Source organism: Eptesicus fuscus, chromosome 2 (genome assembly GCF_027574615.1).
Source record: "Eptesicus fuscus isolate TK198812 chromosome 2, DD_ASM_mEF_20220401, whole genome shotgun sequence".
Lineage (NCBI taxonomy): Eukaryota > Metazoa > Chordata > Mammalia > Chiroptera > Vespertilionidae > Eptesicus > Eptesicus fuscus.
Genome location: NC_072474.1, coordinates 113,415,275 through 113,435,651, shown reverse-complemented (window position 1 = coordinate 113,435,651; position 20,377 = coordinate 113,415,275). Strand labels below are relative to the sequence as shown.

The 20,377-nt window shown below is 45.9% G+C and overlaps 1 protein-coding gene across 1 annotated transcript in view; it reads right to left on the bottom strand.

Annotated features, from left to right (window-relative positions):
* CLNK (cytokine dependent hematopoietic cell linker) overlaps nt 1-20,377 on the bottom strand; it is a 68,926-nt gene that overhangs the window by 4,734 nt on the left and 43,815 nt on the right. The window contains exons 12-16 of the mRNA XM_054722411.1: nt 18,314-18,395; nt 14,573-14,613; nt 7,012-7,145; nt 5,523-5,600; nt 3,016-3,171 (exon numbers count right to left, since the gene is read on the bottom strand). Coding sequence (XP_054578386.1) covers nt 3,016-3,171; nt 5,523-5,600; nt 7,012-7,145; nt 14,573-14,613; nt 18,314-18,395 — 491 coding nt within the window. The remainder of the gene's footprint in view (nt 1-3,015; nt 3,172-5,522; nt 5,601-7,011; nt 7,146-14,572; nt 14,614-18,313; nt 18,396-20,377) is intronic.

Genomic DNA, 20,377 nt, shown 5'->3' with positions numbered 1-20,377 from the left:
GGTCTCACTCCATTGTCCCTGAGGGCAGACGAAGATGCTGTCTCTTCAGGAGCTGGCTCCCATTTAGCAGAGCCTCCCCCGCCCCCGCCCATATCAGATTCTTTGATCTCTTTTTAGGAATGGGTAATTTGCCTGGCCAGCGTGGCTCAGTGGTTGAGCATCGACTTATGAACCAGGAGGTCCCGGTCAGGGCACAGGCCCGGGTTGTGGGCTCCATCCCCAGTGTGGGCCGTGCAGGAGGCAGCCGATCAATGATTCTCTCATCATTGATGTTACTATCTCTCCCTCTTCCCTCCTCTCTGAAATCAATAAAAATATATTTTAAAAAATGGGCTATTCTTCCTCAGCAAGGGAAGGACCCCCACTGTGACCGGTGACAGGTGCAAGGCCTGTCTGGCTCTTGGCCCAGGGTCTGGCTCAGAGGAGAGGCAGGAAGAAGAACCTGTGAGGTAGTTTCTCACCAGCACGGTGGCACCCGTAAGCCCACGTCCGTGTGACCTATTCTCCCACCCGTGTTCTGGGCTGTCTCCCAGCGGCCTGGGGTTTGTGTGCGCTTGCCATGATGTGGTCTGAGACTGCGTGAGGAAGTCGGCATTTGAATCCCAGCTTTGCTGTGACGAGCTGTGACCGGGGGCCAGTTACTTCACACCTCTGCGCCTCACTCTCACCGTCTGTTAAATGGAGGCATGGGCAGCACCTACCTCACAGTTGCTGTGAGATTTAAATTGATCCATCGGTTACTGACTGTTAGCTGCACAGAATAATGCCTGTGCATAGCCAAAGTAAAGAAGGGTCATGGAAATACATGGAAAGGAAACTCTTGTTGGAAGATGCGTGAGAAAATTCCTTAGTCACATAAAAGGGTCTCCTTCAAATAGGCATTGAAGGCGCCAGGGGTCCTCGCTGATCCGAGTGGAGTAGCTCACCTGGAGGCTGACCTCTCACCTGAGATGGGGACGGGTGCCTGAGAGGAGGGCTGGTACCCGTGGAGGCGGCAGGAGTGGCTGTCTGTCTGATGGAGGGCCGAGGATGTTAGCATGGACATCCCAGTGTACCCATTTCCTCTCTTATTAGCAGATCAGGCTAAGGTTTGACGGTCGGGGGGGGGGGGGGGGGGGGGGGGGGGAGGGAAAGCTGTAACCTTCTCAAGCCTCAGCTTCCCACTGGTAAAGGGGTTCAACTTCTTTCCAGAGTTTTCCAGGACCACACGAGAGAGCAAATAAAACAGCCTGTTGCAGGGGGCTCTGCGGCACGGTAGGGCGCACGTTTCCACTTTCCGTATTATCTAAGGAAGGCCTGGCTGGTGTGGCTCAGTGGTTGAGGTTTGACTTATGAACCAGGAGGTCACGGTTCGATTACTGGTCTGGGCACATGCCGGGGTTGTGGGCTCGATCCCTAGTGTGGGGTGTGCAGGAGGCAGCCGATCCATGATTCTCTCTCATCATTGATGTTTCTCTCTCTCTCTCTCCCTCTCCCCTCCTCTCTGAAATCAATAAAATTATGTTTTACAAAAAAGAAATCCTTAATCCCAAGCATTTAAAAATCATTACATTTTCTTTTTATATGAGAAATTTGAGGAGCTGAAAGTTGGTGCTGGAAGGATAGAGGGATACCGAGCTGGAAAGTCCAATAACCATGGGGTCTAGTTCAGGGGAACTATGACCTAGTTACCCAGATGACTCCGTCATCGTCACGAAAACAGAACAGCTAACGTTTACTGTGGCCGATATGCTCCCTGAGTGTTCTCCTGGCTTCCATTCCTGAACTCACTGACCCTCAGCACAAAGGAGAAATGGGCTCCTCCAGTGCAGACGCAGGGCTTCCTAATCTGGCCGTAGCCGGCCGAGTTCTGCATTCATCTGCCTGCTCATCTGGGCTCTCATTTATGCCAGGCTTTCCTGGGCTGCAGCAAAGGCGGGTGAGCCGACCAGCCGCTCCAGCCCACGCGTGACACAGGCAGGGGCTCTGGGCGGACACGGGGCTCAAGCGGGACAAGCCAGGCAGCTGCGGAAAGGCTTTCGCACGTGGGGGCCCACCTGGGGCATTTTGGCAGCCCTGGCAACATGCCTTCTTTCGCTCTCTATTGAAGGAGAATAGATATTTGGTGGGAGTTCGGGCCTCCATAACCACCTACTACAGATCGGGGAGGTGGGGGACTTAAGCAAAAGAAATTTGTTTTCTCACAGTCTGGAGGCCGGAGGCCCAGGTCCAGGTGGGCGGGGCTGGTTTCTCCTGAGGCCTCTCTCCTTGGTGTGTAGATGGCCCTCCCTCCCGCCTTCCCTTCCTCTCTCCCTCCCTCCATCTTCCCAAGAAGAGTTGAAAGGACAGCCCCTCCTGGCCCCTTACTACCTCGATGTCGCTAGCATTCGCTTAATTTTCTGAGCTTCAGTCTCCCTCCACCTAAGGTAGAAGTCAAAGAATCTTTGAAAAGTAAAGTGAGATCATGCAGACAGACCAGGCCTATCGTGACCATATTCAGTGAAAATCCATCTCCTTTTCCCTTTCCCTGTGATTCATTGACACAGTTATGCATGGATGCTGTCACCGATTCATCCCTTCACCCGGCCACCTGCCAGCCCATCTGCCCTGAGACGGGGCACTGGGTGCTGTGAGGAAGCCCACCTTTAGTTTGGGGACCAAACCTCCCGATTCCTATTGCTAACAGACCTTGTCTGAAATGCCGGCAGCGGGAGTTCAGTGCTGGGCAGGCAAGGCCTGTGGCATTAAGGAGGCATTAACGTGGCCTCGGTGGAGGCTCTGGGAGGCCTGATGGAGACGCCTGGCAGAATGAGTTTTCTTTAGTGGGCGAAGCAGGGCGGAGGGTGAGTGTGAGCCTTGTGCAGGGACGCTTGCAGAAGGGGCTGGAAGGATTAATTACACTCTCCACCTCCAGGGCGGCGCTCTTTCCTCCCATCCTGCAGGCAGGGGACGTGGAGGGGCCTTGGCCCGCGCCCTGCACGTTCTCCCCTCGTTTTCCTTTTAGTGCAGAAAAGGGGAGCCATTAGTTATACCCACTTCGTCTCCTCGGAGTCCCGTCCCCAGAGCAAACTGCCGATTCCTCTCCAGGAAGCGGATTTTCACGTTGTAGACTCTGTTCCCATGAAACACCACCAGCACGTAGGGTTCTGTGCGGGACTTCGCCGAGCAGTCTCGGACCAGGAACGTGCCGTCCTGAAGGAGAGGAGGAGCCATTACCCCTCAGGCTGCCCGCGTCCCACCCTCGCCACGTGGAAACGGCGATGCCTGGCCTCCAGATTCCCCGACGGCTTTAGTTTTGGGTCAACTAGCTCTTGACTCAGATGGACTCAGTGGTTATGGGGTGACAGTAGGTATTAGGGTTCTTGTTATTTTCTGAAAAGTCAACCAGTCGGATGACACCCCTTCTCCCAGATCTTCCAGCACCCCCACCTCCTCAGCACCTGCCTCCATCCTCAGCTGCCTGCCTGTGGCTTACCTGCTGTCACTCCTCAGGCTGCCACCACCTCCCAAAGGCCCCGCCTGGCTCTGGGAGATGTCAATGGAGGGATTAGGGTCCCCAAAAGGGATGTGGAGCTTCAAGGTCATTGAGGTCAGAGTGAGTGTAGAGGCTGTAAGAAGGGGGAGAAAATGTAGCCTGGCATGAGGGGAAGGCAAGAGCAGGGAGGGCAGGAGGGGGCAGGAAAGGGCTCCAAGACAATGTCCCAGAGCGGGAAGGAAGCCCAGGGGCTTGTTGCAGAAGCCAAGGCTGTAGACAGCGAGGGTCACGGTGTGGGATGGTCTGAGGGCTGAGAAGGGCACCTGCCGTGGGTCAGCAATCATCAGGCGCTCCCTCGGGAAAGGCTCAGGGGGAAGGGCCGGGCGGAGAGGCTAAGGAATGGAGCAGGCCTCCTGGAGGTGATCACTCCTGCCTACACGGATCAGTCCTGTGGTCACGGGACGTCACTTACATGATGAGAAATCTGACTGTAATTTCATAGATTATTATAAATGACCTATACAATGACGTATTAGGTATAATTTATAATAGTTGTTATATGTAGTTATATCTTTCTTGACTAATAGCTGTATATTTACATGTGATTATAGCGTATGTTACACGCAATTAATATTTATAATATATAGATTTATATAATGCTTATGATATAACAGCGATTTTCATCTCATAGCACACATAAACTAATTGCTACAATTCTGCGGCACACCAAAAAATATATATTTTTGGCTGATCTGACAAAAAAAAAAAAAGGTATTCGTTCACACCAGACAGCTGTTGTTCTGCTGACTGTTGTCATTTTTTAAATTTGACTAAGGGAAAAGAGGTCAAGGCCCCTGACTAAATTGTCAGGTATTGCATGTTTTAAAAATTCTTGTGGCATACCGGGGTTGAAAATTGCTGCTCTAGAATAATACTTAAAAATGTTAAATTTATAAATAAAACTATGGTGACATTCTAATGATGCTGACAGCTTAGGTTTATTGAGAATTTCCCTCAAGATATCAAGCACTCTACACACATTATTTTATTTGATCTTTACTTAAAATTTGAGGAGGTGTTTTATCCCCATTTTACAGGTGAGGAAATTAGGATCCAGTAGCTTAAGTGAATCTCCTAAATCATCATAACTTATCAATGGAAAACTTGCTCTTTAAATATTCCAGCCTCTGAGAACATTGAGTGGCATTGAGAAATTTTCTGGAATTTCTTTTGCCTAAAACATTCGGCTGTAATTTAAGCCTTAAGACTCAAGTACAGAACATGGCCAAAGATCAGAAAGGAAGAGGGGGCCAAGATGTGTGACCAATTTCTGGGTTTATTATCTTAAACTGTACAATGAGTTTGTCACAATGAACCCTTCTTCTCTCTCAAACCAATCAATCAATCAATCAATAATATTTTAAAAAATGAATGTGTTCATTAGTGGGTGAGTTCATTAGTGATAGGACCCCAATGAATTTTAATAAAACCTAGCTCTCTCGGTATTGATATTATAAAATTAAGATAAATTTACATTAAGTTGCTATGGAAAACAGAATAATGCCCCTACACACAAGATGTCCATGTCCTAACTTCCAGGATCTTGGAATATGTCACCTTTACATGGAAAAAGGGATTTGCAGTTGTGATTAAGGGTCTTGAGATGGGAAATCATCCTGGATTATCTGGGGGGGGGGGGGTTTCAATGTAATCAGAAGAATCCTTGTAGGAGGGAAGCAGGGGTGTAAGAGTCAGACATGGGGGGTGGGGGCACAAGTCAAGGCTGGCTGGCAGCCCCTGGAATCTGGGAAAGGCAAGGAAATGGACTCCAGAAGGAACCTCCAGAAGGAACACAGCCCTACACCTTAATTTTAGTCCAGGGAGACCCATGTAGGAATTCGACCTCCAAAACTGTAAGAGAATACATCTGTCTTAGTTTACTAAGTTTGTGGTAACTGCCAGCACTGAGAAATGCAAGGTGGAGGCAAGAACCACTCCCTCGAAGTCCACTGCTTGCTATGTCCTGTGGGCAGAAAACCGTAAGCTGATGGGCCCGTCGAAGCCTTACCTTGTTCTCCTTCATCAAGGCCTCTTCCACCTCCTGGCGACTGTACTCTCCAACGTACCATTCGCTGTGCTGGGCCTCCTGCAGGACAGGTGAAATGATGACCATCTTAGGGTTAAGGGGAAGCCCTGATGGTTAATTAATGAAAATGTTCTTTTGTTCCCCCAGTGCCAAATCACAGTTTGATCGACAGCAGAGATGTGGCACAAAAGTTCTGTCCCTGAATCTGGATGCAGAAGAAGTAACTGCAGCTGAGGAATTGTGAAATTGGCGTGACGGAGTAACCTGAAACTCCACCCCGTCTACATGAAAGGCCCTGTGCACCAGGCTCAGAATGGGTACTAAACCCTCATGCTCTCTACCTGCTGGAGCTTACTGAGATGGGATGGCTAATGTTTGTGGAGTCTAGGCTGCCCTAGTCATCATGGGAGGGGAGGGCAGGACAGGTGTAGAAGGGAGCATCTTTAGGCCACTTGCCTATAGCCACATGCATTGGATCTGCAATTTGAACCCTAGTCTGCCTGGCTTTTACCATGTGCCGTGCTCCCTTATTTATACCAACTGATTTCTATGGATTATAAAATCCATCATGACAGAGAGAAGACGGGGCAGTCAGAGAGATGCTCCATGGACCTGCAGTTCTCAAGGATCACCAGCACATTGAAAACCCCTCCTCATCCATTGTCCCAATCCATCCCTGCAGCAACCCTGACAGGTGGGCATGCCAGGCAGGGGAGGGGCTCAGGAAGTCAACGCCTGTCACCTGGTTGACAAGTACTTGGTCGCTCAGTCTGAGTCTCTGGTCCTCCCACAGATGGATCTTCCCAATGATGGGCATGTGTGAGCCAGCTCCCCCCTAACTCCATGCCCTTGCTTCCTGCCATCCCAGGCCTGGCACAGGGGTTTGGCCAGCCGGATGTGCTTGCCATTCTGTGGACACATGGCTTCAGGACTTGGCATGAGTTGGCACTCCTGCCTGGAATCCCTCCTACTTCTCACCTCTCCTCCTACTTGGTCTGTCATTCTCTTCCATCAAGACTGGGATCAAACTCATCTCTTATTGCAAGTGTCCTTTGGAATAAAGTCCTTTACTTTTTATTACAGTATATTGTTATAATTGTTCTATTTTATTATTAGTTGTTGTTAATCCGTGACTACCTAATTTATAGTTAAGCTTCACCATAAGTATGTCCATATGTACGTGTGGGAAACTACATAGTAAGTACAGGGTTCAGTACTGTCTGTGGTTTCAGGCATCCACCAGGGGGCTTGAAACATCCCCCGTGAATAGGGAGCACAACTGTATAGAAATTAAAGAATCTGGTGGAAGAGCAATATGAAATGTTATACAGCAAAACTCTTTAACATGTTAGAACCCAATAATATTGAAAAAAAGTTAAAGTCCATCGTGATACCCCTCTGAGGCAACGTTCAGTAGAGCTCTATTCAGACGCCAAGTTTATCTAGAGAGACAATGCAGAGAGGTGTCTACCTCTTCATCAGACCTTGTGGGGAAAGGCTTCCTCCAGCTCATGTTTTTATAGTGAAGAGCATCTTCCCGAGGGCCGCAGCTGGCTGGAGCCTGACATCTCTGAGGAGGATGGGACTGCGTGCTTTCTTTACGATCTGGGAAAAGTAAATGCACATTTAAGTGCGATTTTGTTAGTGTCATATTGCCTCCCTCCAACAAGGAGCTGGATGGAGCCTGCCACTCCTCTCTGTGTCTGGGGCAACCTTGGTCTACACCACCATCATCTCACTCTGGGGCAACCTTGGTCTACACCACCATCATCTCACTCTGGGGCAACCTTGGTCTACACCACCATCATCTCACTCTGGGGCAATCTTAGTCTACACCACCGTGGCCTCACTCTAGATGGCACTCTTCCCTGGATTCTTTGGCTTCAGCTTTTGCCCCTTCCTCTCTAAGGCAGTCAGAATAATCTTTAAAAAATGTGATTCTGACTTTGCTACCCGCCTTGGTAAAAATCCTTCCATGGTTTCCTTTACACATGGAAGAACACCCAGATGTTTGACATCTGTCAGTGAGACACTCAATAATCTTTTTCTTCTGATTTCTCCATCCCCCATCCCTTCCTCCATCCCCCCATCCATTGTTCCTTCCTTCCTTCCATCCACCTGTACACCATCCATCCATCTATTCCCCCATCCATTGTTCCTTCCTTACTTCCTTCCATCCACCCGTACACCATCCATCCATCCATTCCCCCATCCATTGTTCCATCCATCCATCCATCCATCCATCCATCCACCCATCCACCCATCCACCCACCCACCTACCCCCCATCATCTGTTCTTTTCTGGCCATAATGAACTTTATTCAGTTTCTTAAACAAGCCTAGCTTATTCTCAACTCAGGCAACACTATTTTTTTTAAACTTGAAGAATGACATTTTGTCTTAATGGAATCTCACTTTTATTTAGTTTTTTAACCTGAAAGAAAGAATAACAAACTGTGGGTATTCAGACTCGGGCATTTGGCAGATATTTTATTAGAAATTAACAAGGTGAGCCAGTTAATTCATGGAAAACAATTGCAGTATTTGCTGCCAACTATAAATTTAGAGTTTTGAAATACAGGTTGGAATTTGGAAAAACCTGCAGCTGCTATCTTGACATAACATAATCTGAAAAGACTTTTCTCTTGAGATTGGTGGTAGTAGGTAGTGATTTTAAACTATTTCATAATGAAGTATGTTAACATTGAAAAGTTCTGCTCAGGTCTATGAATCATTATTTTCCAAGTGACTAATGTATGAAGCTATAAAATCATGTCTGGGTATATATATATATATATATATTTTAAAAGAAGACAGAACAATCAATTTTAAGGTGTTTAAAAAATTCCTTGAAAAGGTTTTGCTTTCAACTGGTACCTTAGCTTTAAGATACTACCACTTGTCAAGTTTTCTTTTTAATTTGATTGATTTTTAGAGGGAGAGAGAAACATCAATCGGTTGCCTCCCATACTCACCCTGACCAGAGGACTGAACCCACAGCTTGGGTATGTGCCCTGACTGAGAATTGAATCCACCACCTTTTAGTGTGTGGGACAATGCTCCAACCAACTGAGCCACCCAGCCAGGGCACTTGTCAAGTTTTGATGTGGTATTTTCTCTATATTCTTGGATGAAAATAACATATTTTCATAGCTTATCATTTCATTTCAGTAAATAATAATAAAAATATGAATTTGAAGAAATTAAGGCTATAAGCCAGGAGTGAGGTATTATGAAGAATAGTAAATACAAGATTTGTAAATAATTTAGTAATTTCAAGCAAGAAATAACTAAAAAATTCATAAAGCCTTGAGAGTAGAAAAACAATATGGAAATAAAATACTGGACAATAATCTATATATATAAAAGCCTAAGCAACCGAACCACTGGTCAACTGGTCAATATGACGCGCACTGACCACCAGGGGACAGACGCTTAACACATAGGATCGGGCTCCCTCCTGTCTGAATCGGGCCTGCGGGGATAGGGCCAAAACTGGCTATCCAAGATTCCTGGAAGGGTTCTGGATTGTGAGAGGGTGCAGGCCAGGCCGAGGGACCCCACCAGTGCACGAATCTGTGCACTGGGCCTTTAGTAGCAAATAAAATGGAAGAGCGGTAATTAGTGTGAAGGCAGAGTTACAAGCTAATATAGTCTTAATCCAGTCTAGAAAATATAACCAAAGTTACAGTCTTGGTTAGTAGCTTGACAAGAACTTTGAAAGAATAGAATACTTTTTTAAATTAAAATTTTAATTGAGTTTATTGGGATGACTGGTTAATAAAATTATATAGGTTTCAAGTGTACAATTCATAATATATCATCTGTATATTGAATTGTGTGTTCACCATCCCAAGTTAAGTGTCCTTCCATCACCATTTAAGAATAGGATACTTTTGACACAGCAAATTTTTGAGGCAAAATACTAACTCAAACATTAGGGAATATTTATATGCCAGTTACCGAAAGTTAGGTTTCATGTGCATTTAGTCTGCTTCTGCTCATCAAAGAGCTGAATTCTTTCTGGGATTATTAAGAACAAAAAGTATGTCTGAGACATCGGGTGTTCTAGTTTATGGTTGCAAGGATTGTGGCTTTTTACATTGAGCCTAAGAATGTTTGTTATAGGGAATTGTGTGCATTAAACTGTTTGTTGTAAGGGACTGTTTGACCACTTAAAGTTTAAATTACATTCATCACAGTACGTTAATTTTACCCACAGTTTAAGGCCTTGAAAATAGGAATAATGCTAAAGATATTTCTCCTTTTAACATTTTATTTAAAAAATTTTCTGTATTATTTGGAAAGAGGATGTAAACTTTAGAGTTTTAAAATCCAGTCATGCTTTTATTTAAAACTAGAGGCCCGGTGCACAGATTCGTGCATGGCGGGGTGGGGGAGGGTCCCTCAGCCTGGCCTGCACCCTCTTGCAATCTGGGGCCCTCGGGGGATGTCCGACTGCTGGTTTAGGCCCGGATCTCCACAGGCCAGGGTGTAGCAGTGCGCCAAGCTACAGGCAGCCAGGGAGGAGCCTGAGCCTGAGCCGGGGTGGGGCACTGCACCGCTCACACTCATCCTAGCCCAGAATGGGGAGAGGCTCCCGATACTGCGGCAGCTGCGCTCGCCAGCCATGAGCCCGGCTTCTGGCTGAGCTGCGCTCCCCCTGTGGGAGCACACTGACCACCAGGGGGCAGCTCCTGCATTAAGCGTCTGCCCCCTGGTGGTCAATGTGGATCATAGTGACTGGTTGATCGGTCATTCCAGTCATTCCGTCATAATGGTCACTTAGGCTTTTTTATATATATAGTTGTTAAAACCAATGGAAGAATAGGATAACTTCCAAGAAAGAGAGAGGGGCATAAGGAAGAGATGAATCCAATATCTGGCAGGAAAAGAAATGAAAAGCAGTGAAAAGAGGGCAAATAGGAGGCACAAAATAATATAAAAACAAATTTTAAAATATTAATAATCACAATAAATATCAAAGGTATAAACTTAGCATTTAAAAATCAGATGCAAAACTTTATGTGATGCACCTGACACTATACAAAATAATATTAAATGTAAACTGTAATAGAAAAACATTTAAAATTGTTTTAAAAAATCCCCAGAAAACAAAATTTGATGCAGATTGGTTTAAACATTCCAGTTATGGGCTAATTTCACATTTAAAATGTAATGACACAGAGAGCTCACTAATGAGAGGATGGAGAATTATATGCAAGCCGAATCCTAAGCAAGAGAAAGCTAAAAGAGCTATAACATTAAAAAAAGACTTTAAAAATGTATTTAAAATGTAGAGAAACAAGAATAGAGGCTTATTACTGGACGAGCCACAACTATCCTTTCAACATGGATTGAAACAATAAGAACATACTCGAGAGAAGAAAATAACAATCATTAGCATTTCCTATCAGTTGTGTAGCGTACACAATAGTCTTCTGTGATTATGAATTTTTCATTATATTGTGGCAACTGATTTATTATATTTCAACTCTGAGTGCTTTGCTTGAATATTTAAAAAATCCTACTTGAAGAACAGTGTTGGGAAGCAGCTAAATGCATTTGTAGTCTATTCAGAGCACGAGTTAAACAAAATAAAACAAGCAAGAAAACCACTTGGCCGTGCAATTTCTCCCTGAAGGTGGGGTCTATGCAGGAAAAAGCTGCATAGTTTAAATAATAAAATGAATAAATAAAATTTGGAGCTTATAATCCACTATAACTGTTTAATTGGTTTTGTTCTAAAATCATATAACTAATCTCTGAAAAGTTTTCTTTACCTAAAACACTGCATTTGTGTTTTATACCCCCATGGCATAGGACTCTCCCACTTGGGGAATGGAGGGTCACAGAAATAAAGAGGTTGAGTCAGGGTAAATGGAAGAACATTGGGGAGGACACTGTGTAGGTGATCAATGGAGTTTGAATAAAAATGATATGGGTTGCAAATTCATACTGTTCTCAATAAACACTAATATTTCAAAATTCTTATGTATATGAAGCTCTTAGCACTGTGCCTGACCCATATTAGTAACTCAATAAATGCTACTGCTAATGTTAACATGATTGGGAGCACACAGCTCTAGACCTTTCTTTTGTAACTTATAATAAAAGCATTTTATTTTAACCTAGTGTCCATACATATTTATTAGCAAATTTACATACAATTTAAAAGCATCTTAGAAGGAAAAAGCTGCATAGTTTAAATAATAAAAAATGCAGACAGAAAAAGAAAACGTTGCCCGGCCAGTGTGGCTCAGTGGTTGAGCGTTGACCTATGAACCAGGAGGTCATGGTTCCATTCCCAGTCAGGGCACAGGCCCAGGTTGTGGGCTTGATCCCCAGTGTGGGGTTGTGCAGGAGGCATCCCATCAATGATTCTCTATCATCATTGATGTTTCTATCTCCCTCTCCCTCTCCTTCTCCCTCTCCCTCTCCTTCCTCTCTGAAATCAATAAAAATATATTAAAAAAAAGAGAAAATGTTAATGGACAAAAACTAAAAACAAAAAGAAAGCAAGTCACCCACAATCCCAAACTCAGAGAGTAACTACTATTTTGGAATATAACCAAACCAATCGATCCTCTTCTAATAGCGAAATTATTATTATTTTTTGTCCTGAGATTCATCTGCATGGGCTTCTAATAGCTTGGCTTGAATTCATGTATCAGAGAACTGAGCCAAGGCTGTTTATGAAGTAGCGACTGAGCTATCAAGAATAACTGAACATTTCTACAACCTTTTCTCACTTGTGAAATAAAGATGACAGTGTCTCCATGGATTCAGATGTAGATTTCACCATTCTGCAGGAAGAGGACTGCCCCCCTCACCTGAGGCACTCAAATTAAACCCGTGAGCTGTAGAGAGCCCACGGGACTGAGAACTCTGGTAGAGCAAGGATTGCGTGCTGTTCTCTGTGCACCTAATTCCTACCAGCACTGTGATTCAGAGGCGAACTTTTACCCAGTAGAACGACCATGGCTCAGTAAGTTGATGGAGGGGCATGGCAGCTGCTTAAACACTGGTTAGTTAAAGGATCGGGCTATCTCTCTCGCATTTTTAGGGCCCAGCCCAATGTTGGGTATCAATCATATGCTTGGTGGATATTTGTTAACTGAAAGAGGAATTAATAGTGTTTGAAGGTGCTGGAGGCCAAAACATTTCCCCTGTTCATGCCAGGCTGTTTCTTTAAACAACCTTGTTTCCTGTGAGAGGCATGGAGAACAAGCTACAAGAGCCCAGTACAAATGATCTATGTTCAACCCTGGGGTGCTTGACTGGACTCAGGTCTGCGAAGGCCACCCGCTCCACTAACTACTGTTCCATTCTTCAACATTCTCTATTTTTTATTTGTGCAAGATTTTGCCTTTCAACTTAAGACTCTGGATTCCTCTTTAAGCTATGATTCTGCTTCCCCATCCTTGCAACATATTCTCAAAACCTTATAAGTAATGCCCTTTCTGGGCCTGTTCAGCCCCTGGACCTTCCACCCGGATACCCAGCCTTATCATCTTCTTACACCGCCATCTGGCCTCCAGCACCACTGTCATTTGATTCCAAGGGGTTGAGCCCATGCGGTAAATCGCTGCCCCCTTTAGCCACCTTCCTTTAAAAAATAGTCCTCCCTTGGGAAACTCTTATTAGCCGTGTGTACATCAGGAGGAATGAGTTTCCAGATTGGCTTTCCAATATAAGACCCAGATGGCAGAGGGCAGAAGAGAGAGAAGGACATGATGGAGGCTAGGGAGGAAACTCTTGGTCTAATGGAATCAATTGGGTAGGGAATCCCTGGAGAAGGAAAGGGAATAAAGAAAAAAAAAGGAGAAATATTAAAATGTGTCTAGCAGAGGGCTGTGTGTGTGTGTGTGTGTGTGTGTGTGTATTAACCCTGTGAGTTAACACTATTATTTAAATTTTATGGGTGGGGGAGGGTGAAGTTCCAAGCATGAACTTGCTGAAGCTGACCCTACTGTAGGGAGAGAGGAAGAATTAGGACCATGGTCAGTACAGTGCTTAGCCTTCCCATGGTATTGCTTGGCAACTGCTTTCTCCAGCCCTAAGCTCGTTTTTTATGGCTCAACAGAGAGCGAGACTGCAAGATTACACCTAAACACACATCTCCCAGGCATTTAGGGAGAAGAAAAAAAAAATGACATCTAGTTTGGGCAAAATAATATTAATGTCAAAACCCATCACCCTCAGTAATCATTAAATACTAGAGGCCCAATGCACGAAATTCGTGCACTGGTAGGGTCCCTAGCGGCTGCTGGCTGGGGCTTCCCTCCCTTCCCCTGGTCACCTGCCACCACCACTGCCGCTGGCCAGGAGCTCCCTCCCTCTCCCTGCTGGCCCCACCCCCTGGTCAAACTCCCACACAAACTCCCGGCTGAGGGGACAATTTGCATACTATGCTTTTATTATATAGGATGCTACTTCAGATCTTACCACAGAAATGTTATCCTTTCGATTTTTATCTTTACAATCAATAAGTAAGTGAGGTCAGTGTTATTTTCTCCATTTCTCAGATTCTCTAAAGAGAAATCTGTTTTACACCCAATAGATTGGCAAAAACTCAAAAACAACTGTTAGAGAGGATGGGACACACCAGGGACTCATAAGCTGTTGGTGAGACTGCAGGATACATCTACTTTGAAAAATCCACCATGTACAAGTGAAGAAAGGCATATCCTAAGACCTACACATTTTACGCTTAGAGAGAGAACTTAGAGTATGGACATGGGGAAAATGTACATATTATGTATGTGGGAAGACACCCACAATATTGTTTATAACATCATAATGCTCATAAGAGAGGAAAATGCAAACAACCTAAGTGATCTTATTTAATTATAGATGAAAATTGTTATATTCACCCAATGGAATGCTACCTGTCAATGAAAACAACCTAATGCCCTTGATCCACATCCGCTCAGCAAGTCTGAGGGTCACAGAGCAAAGTCACGGAGCAGGAATATTGGTGTGAGAGGACTTACCCGTCTGTTTTATGATTCCTAGGTCAAGTGCTCTTACCTCTGCTTTGCATACTGTGGTTGCTCATCATGAACGAAGAACTGAAGAAAATGTTAGAAACATTAGATATGGAACAAATAGACCCATATGAGTTCTTTTCATGTCACTTCAATGAGCACAATTATGATTCTTTACTTTTTGAAGACTCGAACTTAGACTTGCCTTCTGACCACAGCCACTATAGAGAATGGCATGTGGCTGGCCGGGCTCCTATTCCATAGTAATTATTTCCCAATGGAGGGAGAGCACAGAAAGCAATTTAGTCTTCCTTGAAATGTGAGCTAGCTGAGAAAACTGTGTGAATTATTGTAAGAAAGTCCATAAAGGAAAAGGGATTATAAAAATATGTGATAAAAGACAATGGAGAAACCCATGGAGAAACCAATAAACACAATAATAACGATGTTACCAAGACTGTTCACCAATGGCTCTAGTTAGCACTTTACTTAATGTTTAGCTTTACTTAACACTTAGCTCAGTTTTCTGGTTCACTTTGTATTGTGGCCAGCGCCATCATTATAAGCGCTAGGTGCTACCACAGTTAAATCTAATTACATGGGGCATGCTCCATACCAAAAGAGCGCTATTTCTGAAGCCTCCGGGCCAATTAAATGAAATCTAGCCCTTTCCTAGCACCCCTGAAATCAACCGAGGGCACACCTGGTTTTTGCCATCCTAGGGGAGCCTTGCTTTGTGGATAAAAATGCTCGCAGAGTATTTAACCACCATGCTGTGTTGCAGTCCCCGGTCAGACTTCTCCTGACATCCAAGACTTGGACTCTGTTAACACCAGATTCCTTTACCAGGAGCCAGTGTACGACCTTAATAAATGTCTGGGCGGAAAGTCATCGGTAGCAAAATGTCTGCCCTAACTTCATAGGATTTTTAAAAAGAAATGTTGAGAGACTAGGGACATCCTCTGAGGATATTTTAGGTCTCAAGTACTGAGTTTGTAAGGACTGAAGCAAAAACAAACAAACATACCAAAAGAAGCAAACACAAATAAAATAAAAATAATGATTCTTTCACTTTTAAAATGTGTGTTGAGCCCTAGCCGGTTTGGCTCAGTGAATAGAGCATCAGCCTGTGGACCGAAGGGTTCCGGGTTTGATTCTGGTCAAGGGCAGGTATCTCAGTTGCAGGCTCTTCCCTGACCTGGGCCCTGGTCAGGGCTCGTGCACGAGGCAACCAATCGATGTGTTGTTCTCACATTGAAGTTTCTGTCTTTCCCTCTCTCTTCCACTCTCTCTAAAAACCAGTAGAAAAATATCCTCCGGTGAGGATTAAAAAAAAAAAAAGTTAAAAAGAAAGAAAGAAAGAAGAAGAAAGAAAGAAAAAAGAAAGAAAGAAAAGAAAAAGGTGCGTTGAGTACCTACTGGGCACATGGCATGTTTCGAGGAATGTAACATGAGTAGGACGTGGCCTCTGCCCTAAAGCCCCTAAAGCCGCTCCATTTGTGGAGGGAAGACACTGTATCATAATCACAAGTGGGCTAAGTGCTGGGACAGGTGTGTGCACAGCAGGAGTCCCTGCGGTAGCCTTAACCCAGACAAAATCACTTTGGGTCTCAGGAAAGCCTTCCTGGGAGACGTGCTAACCAAGCTGACTTCTGAAAGATGAATAGGAGATGGTGAGGAGGGAGGGTGTTGTTCCAGGCAGAGGGAACAGCAGGTGCAAAGGCTCGGAGGCAAGGAAACATGGCTTATTCTGCAACAGACCGGAAAGCAGTTCCTTCTGGATAGAAGGTGAGGCATGGGGATGATAAGTATCATTAAGTGGCTACTGCATGAGTCCAGGTGAGATGGAAGGTGGCTGGCCCATGTTGGGAGCTGGGAAAATGGGGAGACATGGAGAGATTTAAGACATGTTTTGGAGATAGAATTTGGGGAGGTGGGAATGGGAGAATGAAGATGGGGAAGAGGATGCATCATTTGCCGGGGAGAGGAAGTTTGTGGGAAGATACAGTTGGTTTGGGGATGAAAGTAGAAACAAAGAGATCATTTCAACATCATGAGTTTGAGATGCCTGTCACCTTTTAAGGAAAACTGCCTGTTGGGTCTGGAGCTAAGAAGGGTGATTGTGGCCGAAGATAGAGATTTAGGAATTACCAGCATAGGGTTGACAGCAACACTGGGGTGGCTGACACTGCTCAGGCTCTTAGTGAGAAAAGCCAGGCCCTCAGATGGACCCTGAGGGATCCCGGCACTTGGAGGTCAGCTTGGGAAAACGTCTGAGAAGGGGGCTCAGAAGAAGCCAGTTAATAGAAGAAGAAAAATCAGGAGACTTTGTTCAACTAATTGAACAAAGAAACAAAAGAAGCCAAACCACACCAAACAGCTGCTACAGATTTGGGTGCCAATGAGAGCTCATTATCTTTTCACGACAATATGAGGATTTTATTTTCCTTTTAGAAAATTACATTAAGAGAGGGTATTTATATTGTGCTATGGGCAGAATTTTGTGCCAGGTTGGGCCTTAAATAGACAACAGCCTAACAAGAATTAGGAAGCCAGAGTTCTAACACCCACAGGCCAGAGACCGAGACCAAAGCTACTGAAGGTGTGAGATAGGACAAGGCAGGAAAGTGAGGGAGGGGAGGACATGGGGGTGGCGGACACCCTGATGGACAGGGCCTGGCCATGGCAATGAGAGTGCACACGTACCACGCACTTGCAACAGGCCTGGCTCTGCTCTCAGCTTCGCCTGCGAGGGGAATGATGTTGCCCAGCATCACGTGGTTTGCTGGTGGTGGAGCGAGGCAGCCCGATCCCAGTGAATTCCTCCTCCTAACCACTGCTCTACCCCACCACAAACAGGGTGACTCCCTGTAAATATCTACTAGGTACAATGACAGCATCTTCCCCCTGGACAGGCCCCTGGGGAAGTCAGGATGCATGGGCTGCAGTTTTAGGATCGTCAGTATAGACATCACGGGCTGCTGAACGTGAAGCTGGACTTGACTTCAATGGGAAAGGGCCTCAGATTCTCTGGGCCTCATTTTTTCCCTCTGGGAAATGGGTCAGAACTGTCGCCTGGATTCAGTGGCTTTAAGCTGGGGTCTGATGAATAGAGAGAAGTTTTCCAAGTCTGGAGAGAGTGGAGGGGGGGTGCTATGGAGGGAAGGGGTCCAGGCAGAGAAATAGTGTGTGCTGATGTCCTGCGGTAGGTGACCGTGGAGAGTGGAAAAGTGGGTGAGGGGCATGAACGGAGGCTGAAGCCACTGGTCAGACCAGGGTGGCAGGGCCTTCTAGCACAGTTTGGAGGCCCTGGGTTTCGTTTTAAGGAAGCCACCACTAATTTACAGTGTCTTCCAGCCTGAGCCCTTGCTTCCTCAACTGTTTAGTTGGGATGTCAGTTGTTATAATAACCTGATCAGGAAAGCATTTAATCAGAAAATGGTCTTTTTAAGTCCCGGCCATCTGTAAAGTGAAATTCAAAAGTAACGGAGTCTAGTTAGAAAAGCCCACTTTTCTCCCCGGATTAGTAGCATCTGTCCCAGTTAATCTGATCTAGTTAATGCTCAGGTCTCTGAGTCCGCCACACTTCTCTAGCCTCACCCGGAGAAGTACAAAGCACGGGAAGGATGTCGCTGTTAGCTTCGATAACAGCTGTGGCTCCGGACTTCCTTATCGAAGGCCCAGGCCTTCCCGTTTCTCAGGAAGTCTTGGCGAGTCATTATCCTACGCAACACATCGCCTGACCCCTAAGCCGGGACCCAACCAGGCATTCCTGGCTCCTTACCTGGCGACAGCAAGAGGGACTTCTGGAGCACTTTGGTTTTGGGTCCCGTGAGAGGATTCCGGCTTCGCCGGGTGATGAGGAGCTGTAGAGAGGAGTCAAATAATTTCAGGATGCAAAAGGAAAATGACTCGAGACCAACTGAGGCCCATTGGAACTGCTATAATTCCATCCAGTAATCTCGTGCGATCCAATTTCTAACCTCTAATCTGCAACCCATGTATTCCACACTGACCCTGGCTCCTGGGAGTGGCTTCTCCTTGAGGCTATATTATAACATGGAAATACTGAATCTTCGATACTATTATGGGGAACACTGAATCTGGAACTCATCATTGAATTTCCCAAAACATAGAACGGTACGCTGGGAGGTGTTTGGTGTGGAAGAGAACTGAAGTGGAATTCTGATTCAAATAAAGACTTACATAGAAACATAAATGAAAAGGTGAAATCCAAGAGCCCAGCTGGTGTGGCTCAGTGGTTGAGTGTTGACCCATGTACCAAAAGGTTGCCGGTTCGATTCCCGGTCAGGGCTCATGCCTGGGTTGTGGGCCTAATACCCAGTGAGGTGTGGGCCGGAGGCAGCCAATTGATGATGTTTCTCTCTCATCAGTGTTTCTATCCTCTCTCCCTCTCTCTTGAAAATCAACAAAAACATATTTTAAAAAAAGATTAAATTCAAGAACTGTTTTGAGCAATGTAGGGCACGGGGATGCTCAGTGCTGGCCCACACCCCCAAATTCTCATGCCCCTGTGCCAGGGCAGGCAAGCCCCAGGAGTCTGGGGTAGACCAGTAGTTCCTAGCCTGCTGGGTAGGCATGCCTTTTCTCAGAATGTCCCCCTTAATCGTCAAGTTTTGAATAGTTCTGCCAACCAGATGAACTGGAGTTATTTAGTAATCACATAGACCATTGCTATATCGCTTTTTATTTCCTTCTCATCGTGAATAGATTTTAATCAGCCATCAGAAGCACCAAGGGCACACAATACCGCCCTGGTATGCAACCCCATAAAATGCTCTTAATTTCGGCTGCAGTCATAAAGCTAAGGAAGCGTACAGACACCTCCGGGTCTTCACTGGGGTTGTGACTCTGTGCTCTGTCCAAGGTTGATCACCGAATGGACACTTTTGATTGAGGGACTGTGATTGCTTGGAATGTGACTGGAGTCAGTGGCTGGCCCACTAGCTGCACATCCTATAAAAGTGCTTTGTGTCATCAGCAGCCACCCAGAGCGCCTGCCCCTGGTGAGCTGAACACAGTCGCACTGTTGCATTGACCATCAATGGAACCCACGGCAACAACCCCTGAGGATGCTGAGCTTCAGTGTGGGAAAGGGCTCAATTTCCTTTCGGGTTTGAACTTTTTTAGATCGCCAACAGACCCCCCCACTCCTCCATCAGAGGCCTTGGGAATCTGCAAACCCAGATTAGGCCTCGCTCAAGCCTAATGTCTTCAGTATAAGGAACAGCACACTGGAGAGCCACGGAGGCCGGTGGCCCGTCCAGAGCCACAGCCGGTCGGTGGAGGCCCCTGTTGCTTTGTGACTGCGCTTCCTGCGTGAACTCTTTGGGCGAGGCTCAGCCCTTGGCTGTGGGCGTAATTCTTCATTCTGAGTGCATGGTGAGCAGCACTTCACAGGTGGACATGAGGTTACTACCTACTTCGCATCCTGCCAGCTGTCGAGCGGGTGTTGGATTGCCTGCTTCCACAGCAGTGACCCCAATGGTGTGTGTGTGTGTGTGTGTGTGTGTGTGTGTGTGTGTGCATGCACTCAAATGAGGGTGTAGGTGTGTGTGCACGGGTGACATCAAAGAGGGAGAGACCAAGAGCAGGGGGCCAGCAATGTCTTCCCAAATTGCCTGGGGGTGACCTGTGCCTCCCTATCAGCAGACCACGAGCCCAGCCCCAATTTAAATCACCCCGATTAGACCAGAGCATTCTTGAACAGACAGATAGGAAGTCCTGGGTCCATTGGGGTCATGTTTCCTGCTCTCTGCCCCGCCCCCCTCGACGTGCTCATCCATCCCAGGCTCTGAAGCAAACGGTCCTTTCAGCAAGTGACTAA